This window comes from Papaver somniferum, chromosome 4, assembly GCF_003573695.1.
Source record: "Papaver somniferum cultivar HN1 chromosome 4, ASM357369v1, whole genome shotgun sequence".
NCBI lineage: Eukaryota > Viridiplantae > Streptophyta > Magnoliopsida > Ranunculales > Papaveraceae > Papaver > Papaver somniferum.
In genome coordinates, this window is record NC_039361.1 from 1,097,865 (window position 1) to 1,105,866 (window position 8,002).

At 37.2% G+C, this 8,002-nt stretch overlaps 1 protein-coding gene across 1 annotated transcript; it reads right to left on the bottom strand.

Moving 5' to 3' along the window:
• Positions 1–977: 977 nt before the first annotated feature.
• On the bottom strand, positions 978–4,780 carry LOC113274475 (ankyrin repeat-containing protein ITN1-like). Its single transcript, XM_026523853.1, has 4 exons — positions 4,760–4,780; positions 2,426–2,644; positions 2,232–2,333; positions 978–1,715 (listed from the first exon to the last, which is right to left on the bottom strand). Exons 1-4 carry the CDS (start codon positions 4,778–4,780, stop codon positions 978–980), a joined length of 1,080 nt encoding a protein of 359 aa, XP_026379638.1.
• Between the last annotated feature and the right edge of the window lie 3,222 nt (positions 4,781–8,002).

Here is an 8,002-nt window from a genome sequence, read left to right on the forward strand (position 1 = left end):
AGGATATAGTCAGTAGGGGTGCACTGGTATTCCATGTTAGTGAATGTAAGTACGGCCCTCTCTTTTGCAAAAATGAAATCTTGTGCTCATGTAGTCTTGTTCTCCTTTTATCACGAGCTTCAATTTTGCACATGGAACTTCCCTGCTTCCAAAACCCGCACCGGGCAAGGTCTTCAACAATAAATCATAATCCATTCCAAAACCGAAGTCATTTCCCATGATACTAGTAATGCAATTTGCTTTAGAGCGTGGATGTGCAATCACAGAATTATTGTTTCTCAGATAACTTTGATGTGTTAACACAAATTACTTAGGTTCCTATAATTTAAATGATGGTCGAAGGAAATTAAAAAGGAAAAGAGTAAAAAGCATCTGAACTAAACTAAAATCGATAATCATGGTAGATATATTGAAATGTTGGAGAAAGCTGAAGCTCAAAAGCTCAAACAATATGAGATAAAAGGGTGAATATTGCTGTTGCAAAAATAAAGGGACGACGAGTTGGTTCAGCGTATTGCAAACTTCAAAGATGGATTATAGTTTTGAAATATGGTATTCATTCGATCGTATTTACAAATGCTTTATTTAAGACTTATAGTATGCTTTAGCAATTTTATGTCTTAAAACGCCCTAACAGTAATGAAACTGAAAATATAAATATTCAAATGTTGGACAAACAAAAAGAACAAAGAAAACACAAATACTTACACATACAACTTGATAGAGTTCATTACAAATCTTATAATCCATATGCATACATATACTACCATGATTCAGTAACCATATAAATTCACCCGTATGGAAGATCATTCTGTTCTCATAATGTACTCTAGTCTCTTACAAGCCACTCTTTCAAATTTCTTGAACAACCATATCACAAACCTAAATAATTGCCATACTGCAAGCAAAACAATTAATAGCAACCAAAAAGCAAGGAAGCTCTGTATAACATAATGGTTGGGGTTAGTGGCGTACATTCAAAACATGAATAACAAAGCTACCGATGCCATTGCTATCATCATAACAACCATCAAAGTCCACTTGAGACAACTTTGCTTGTAAGGAAATCCACATATAATCAGAACCATGACACTCAACGATGATAAAAATCCTATCGTGTCGACCAACTCAAAAACATAATAGCTGAATCCTGGCAGCTTTATAAAATTACCTATCTCGGTGCCATTAAAAATCCGGGATTCAAAAGTTGTACTCCTGTTGAAGAATGAATTGTTGATTGTGCAATTAGAACTAGCAGTGTTGATTAGTTTAACACAATCTCCACCAGGTGGGTTTAATCCAGCTTCAAACGTCATGGTGGCTATTAGGACAGCCACCACCATTAATGAGTTTGCATCTCGTCTCAAGTCACGATTGTTTTCAAAATCATCATCATCATCTTCTTCCTCACTAGCATTCATTTTTTTCATAGTATTTTTCTTCTTTCTTTTAGTTTCTTTCACCGATCTGCTAAGGATTGTTTGCGAGCCGATCATAGCGGGTTCAATTTGGTGTGAGGATGTGTCCATTTCGGAGAGAAGCAAGGTATTGGACCTATTGGAGGATCTTATAGCTCCGAAACTGCGAAGAACCTCACCTATTAGCAAGTCTCCTGATTGAGCTGGACATTGTAGTAACACATCCAAAGCGGTGAAACCATTTGCATTCAGGGTGTTTACCTCGGCTTTATTACTCTCTACCAAATATTTTATCATCTGCAAACATAATTAAGTAGAAATAACTGAGAAATAGAATTTGCATTTAAGATAATTATCAAGCAGGAATACAATTTCATTCCCATCTATTCGATAATATTAGGATTAAGACTCCCAAAATGTATGGGAATTCAAAACCCATGTGGATGTGGATGATAGGTTTAGGATTTCATCTCTTTAGTGATTAGGATTCCCTCACCACCTTCCAAACGTTCGATTTTTTGGATCTGACACGGGATCTGCATCTGACTCAGTGTCTGACTAGGTCCGGATCAAGCACCAAATTGTTTTTTTTTTTTTTTGATATCTAATCGAGGTCTCACTAGAGTCATATAGCTGACCTGCATGTATATGGGTACATCTACCTGGGTTCAAAAGTTTTTCTTTTTTAAAATCTTTGATGGTTCGATGTAAAAATTAGATTCAGACGCACTGAGTCACCAAATTACAAAAAAAAAAAATTAAATCAAGTTGATTAAGAAGTAAGCAGCATAAGAAACTGGTATTCATATGTACCTGGAGGTGTCTCATAGCAACAGCAAGGTGCAACACAGTATTTCCTTCATAGTCTTTACTCCTTAGAAGCTCCTCATCCTCAACAATTTTAAAGGCTTCAAACTGATTATACTTCACACAAAGATGTAATATTGTTTCGCCATGACTCGTACGTAACCGAGTCAACTCGGTTTAACATTAATAAATTCCTTAACAATATCGATATGACCTTTAATCACTGCCAAATGTAATGATATTTTCCCCTCGCGATCATGTATGAAGCAACAAGCAGTGTCGATCCTTAAAATATCTTTCACAATCTGGATGTGCCCTTTTGCCGATGCTAAGTGAAGAGGCGTAAAACCTTGCGAATTCAACTCGCCAGTTAGCTCAGGCTTTCGATTTAGCAACTCTTTTGTAAAATCTAATGGCAACTGCAAGATGAAACTTAGCTTATATAAAGACAACTCTTTTTATTGATGTTTAGAAAATCTCTCAAAACTAAACACAAGCTCTAATCTTGCTCATATGATCAACCACAACTTTGGTGATCATATATATATAGAACTATGAATTCCTTTTCCTATTCCTATTACCTTATTACATGTCTTTCCTTTTCTTAGAACTAGATGACTTCTAATTCCCTTAGGATTACATCAATTTCCTAATCTTGTCCTAACCAGCTTGTTAGTGACTTCTATGTTGAAGTTTAACCAACATTCTCCCCGTTAAGCTTCAACCTTACCCATGACATATCTTGTACTCCAATCAATTGTCTCATTTCTTCAAACTTGATCCGAGCTAATGCCTTTGTCAATATATCTGCTTTTTGCTCAGTTCCTGGTATGTGTTCAACGTTGATGATCTCCTTCTCGATACATTCTTGTATGAAATGATACCTTTTGTGAATGTGTTTCGTCTTCCCATGAAACACTGGATTTTTAGTGAGTGCAATTGCAGACTTATTATCAATCTTGATGAGAACTTTTTCAGGTTCTCTTCCTTTGATTTCACCCAATAATTCTTGAAGCCATATTGATTGTTTAGCTGCTTCTGTTGCAGCCATAAACTCAGCTTCATAGGATGAGAGGGCTACAATGTCTTGCTTCTGTGAACACCATGTAATAGGTGCTTCTCCTAGATAAATGTATGACCAGTTGTACCTTTTCCATCATCTTGGTCAATATTATTATTGCTGTCACTATACCCAACAATTCCTTTTGATCCTCCCCGACCATACTTCAATCCACAGCTGATTGTTCCTCTTAGATATCTTAATATCTGCTTTATTACATCACCATGAGACTTGCGTGGACTCTGCATATAACGTCTTGCTACTCCCACAGAGAAAGCCAAGTCTGGTCTTGTGTGTAACAAGTATCTAAGGCATCCAACATTTCTTCTATAAATCGTTGGATCAATCTCAGCTTCTTCTTGTGCCTTTGAAACTTTAAGTCCAAACTCCATTGGTATCTTCGTTGGATTACAAGTTTCAAGTCCTGCTTCTTTCATAATTTTCCTTGCATAAGCTTCTTGTTTAATCTGAATCACATCTACTCCTTGATGGACTTCTATGCCAAGGTAATAAGTGAGTTTTCCGAGGTCTGACATCTCAAACTTTGATGACATTTCTCTCTTGAACTCATTGATCACCTTAAGGGAGTTGCCAGTCAAAAATAGATCATCTACATAGACTGCAATCACAAGAAGCGTTCCCTTTTCTTCTCTTCTGTATACTGATGTTTCTTTAGAGCACTTAACAAATCTTATTTCTCTTAAGATTTGATCTAACTTTGTATTCCAGGCTCGAGGAGCTTGTCTTAGACTATATAGAGCTTTTGATAACTTATAAACCTTATGCTCTTGTCCTTTTACTTCAAAACCTTCTGGTTTTTCAACATATACATCTTCTCGCAATTCACCATGTAAGAATGTTGTCTTAACGTCTAAGTGGTGAATTTCCCATGAGTTTGATGCTGCTTCTGCTATTAAGAGACGAATTGTCTCTAGTCTAGCAACTGGTGCGAAAACTTCATCAAAGTCTATGCCTGATTCTTGAATATATCCCTTTGCTACAAGTCTTGCTTTATATTTGTTGACAGTACCATCAGCATTCCGTTTTATTTTGAAGATCCACTTAAGACCAATCACTTTTACCCCACCTGGATTATCAACTAGAAACCAAGTCTTGTTTCTGTTGATTGAAATAATTTCTTCTCTATATGCTTGTGTCCATTTAGTCGAGACCTTTGCTTCCTGGAAATTCCTTGGTTCATCATTAACAGAAAGTAGCATAATCTCACATTCTTCTGCAGCTTGAAGAACATAATCCTTCAGATACTGTGGCTTTTATATCTGTCTTGTTGATTTTCGCAGTGGTGGGATATCTTGAGCTTCTTGGTTTTCTTCTTCTTCTTCTTCTACGTTATTCTCAGTGTTTTCAATATTCTCTCATTCTTCTTGATTATCATAGTGATTCTCTTCAGTGTTGATGGTTATGGGTCCTTCTCCTTCATCAATTACTTGACCCCATATCATGTGAAACATACCTGGATACCTTCTTGGTCCATCTTTAGTTTCTTTCCAGTTCCAGTTTGCTTTTTCATCGAATACCACATCTCGACTCACTATTACTCTTTTCGTTGTTGGATTGAATAATCTGTAAGCTTTGGATCCAGGCTCAATTCCTAGATGTACAAGAGTCTGAGATCGATCATCCAGTTTCTTAAGAGTTGCAGAATCAACTTTTGTGTATGCTTTGCAACCAAACACTCTTAAATGATCTATGTTTGGTTTTCTCTTTCGCAAAATTCCACATGGAGTCATGTCTTTCAGAGCTTTCGTAGGTATCCTGTTTATCAGGTATGTGGAGTGTCGTACAGATTCTCCCCATAGATAATTAGGTACCTGCATAGCCTTTAAAGAACTTCTTGTCATCTCCATTAGAGTCCTGTTTCTCCTCTCCACCACTCCGTTTTGTTGTGGTAGCCCTCAAACCATCTTGTTCTGAGACATATTTTCTAAGGTTCTGAAACTTATGTGTCCTAACCTTGCGTGCCACTTCCATGTCTGATCTTCCAGTCTCATATTCAGACACAATGGCCTTCCAATCATGAAACTTATCTTGTAGAGTCTATTCTGTGAGCGTGAGACTCTAACTAAAAGTCTTCCACTTGGGTCATGAACTGTTAGATAATCTTGTCGCATTCTAACATCACATCCAACTTCTGTAGCTTGTCCTAAACTTAGAATGTTGCTTTGTAAGTTTGGGATGAAGTATATGTTTGTGACAAACTTCGGTTCTCCGGTCTTGCTCTAAAATAGAATTGATCCTTTCCCTTCAATTTCTACAGAAGATCCATCCCCAAACTTCACTTGTCCTTTGATTTTCTCATTGAGTTCAGAAAAGTAGTGTCTCTTACCAGTCATGTGATTGCTGGCTCCATTATCTAAATACCAGATTCATTCTTCTCCATCCTTTGATTCGTAGTTCTTTGGTATTAGTTTCCCTTCGTTTAAGAATACAACTTCGTGCATGAAAAGAGTTGTATCTTCTTCCCTTGTTTCATTCTTGTTTGCTTCTTCCATATTTTGTATTCTTTCAGGGCATACAGAGGAGAAGTGTCCTTGTTTATCACATCTGTAACAAATAATGTTTGATCTATCCTTCTTTTCTTTCCCTTGGTTTTGATCATTCTGACTTGTTGTTCTATCTTGTGAGTTAAACCTTCCTCCCCTTCCCCGGCCTCTGTTTACTCTACCACCTCTTCCACGACCTCTTCCTCTTGTCGCAGAGTTTTGTTGTTAAGAGTTTGTGTACAAGAGTTTTCCTTGAGTTTCTTCATTGTTTTCTTCATCAAGGATTCTCTCTTCATATGCTTTCAATCTTCCAATTATATCTTCATAGATAGTCTTCTTTAAATCTAAGACTTGTTCGAGAGAAGCTATGATATGAATATACTTGGATCTTAGTAAACTATTGAGAAACTTCTTTACCAGTTTATCTTCATCAATGGATTGTCCAAGTGACGCAGCTTTTGAGGCTATCTCTGATAGATTTCCTGCAAAGCTATCAATAGTATCAGTGTCTTTCATCTTCATTCTTTAAAATTCAGACATTAAGGTTTGCAGACGGGCTTCTTTAACTCGATCAGCTCCGAGATTACGTGCCTTTATTGCATCGCAAATTTTCTTTGAAGTTTCCTGTTCACCAACTTGTAGAACAAGACATTCTGGTATTGCTTGAAAGAGTAATCCAATGGCAACATTGTTTTTGTCTGGGTCCAATGTACCAGGATCAATTGTTTCCCAAACTTTGTAGATTTTCATCAGTACCTTCATTCTCATGGCCCATACTGTGTAGTTTGTGGCGTTGAGGATTGGAACTTGTATTGATGGTGGCGTGAAATATTTTGCACGTATGATGGTGCTCTCGTCTCCCATGGCTCGGTGTAGACAGGCTCTGATACCAATTAATGACAACTGCAAGATGAAACTTAGCTTATATAAAGACAACTCTCTTTATTGATGTTTAGAAAATCTCTCAAAACTAAACACAAGCTCTAATCTTGCTCATATGATCAACTACAACTTTGGTGATCATATATATATAGAACTACGAATTCCTTTTCCCAGTCCTATTACCTTATTACATGTCTTTCTTTTTCTTAGAACTAGATGACTTCTAATTCCCTTAGGATTACATCAATTTCCTAATCTTGTCTTGACCAGCTTGTTAGTTACTTCTATGTTGAAGTTTAACCAACAAAATCAGTATGGCCTAACATAGCTGAAATGTGTAGAGGGTTTTCTTGGAGTGAACCCAATACCATAACTCTATCAAGAATTAGGGGGTCTTGTTGAATTAATTCAAGTACAGTATTGATATTACCTGCCACTGCTGCTTCATTAATCCGTCTCTCCATAATTATCAAACTCGATAACACACTTCTGTTTAACAAGCAAATTTTTTTGCCAGCCCTGCCGGCTTATTGCATAGTCTTTATACAGGATATATGTGCAGTCGTGTCGAATGCTGAGAATGTATCTTTTCGTTGTCATAAAGTCTTTGAACGACGATACAGACTTCATTATATATATTTTGTACAAGAATTTCCACCAGTCCCTCACTGCACCAATCAACATTAATTAGTCAGTAGTTTGAACTAAGGGAACTGGAATTTGGAATAATAGAGAATAGATATCGCTTTTGATGTATACAGCAAAATGAATCCTTGGCGACACCTGTAAGGCTGTAGCCTGAAGGACTTGTTAATTTGTTTGATTTTTGTCAGAAGAATAGCTAAATGTGACTTGTTAACAAGGTGATCCTTGATTGCTTTGAGAGGTATAGAGGTTTGTTAATTAGTATCCGAAATGTAGACTTTCAAATGGCCAAGTACCTTTTTTCTGATGCAAAGATGAAATCTAGTGCTCATATTCATATAGTCTTGTTCTTCTTTTATCACGGCTAGGGCTGCGCATACCCGACCCAACCCGCGGACCCTATCCGTACCCGACCAAAAATACCTGCATCCGATTCAACCCACCTAGGCATGGGTCGAATATGATTGAGGCACGCCAGAACCCACCTATCTTGGGTCGGTTGCGGGTAGAAACTTCCGTCACCCGAACCGACCCACTCACCCGCCCAAAACTAACATAGGATTCCTGACCCTTATATTATCTAATTCTAACCTAAAATGAATTATCACAGCCGTCGAATTGATGAATAAAAGACCGAACCTAATCGCATTTTTCACGAAACCCTTCTCTTCCGCGACCTCTTCTCT

Coding starts and splice junctions, on each gene's coding strand:
- LOC113274475 (XM_026523853.1), bottom strand. CDS start 4,780: ATGGACCAAGAAGGTATCCAG. Junction 2,645..4,759: donor TGGACCAAGAAGGTATCCAG/GTATGTTTCACA, acceptor TTCATCTTGCAG/TTGCCATTAGATTTTACAAA. Junction 1,716..2,231: donor TTGCTATGAGACACCTCCAG/GTACATATGAAT, acceptor TTATGTTTGCAG/ATGATAAAATATTTGGTAGA.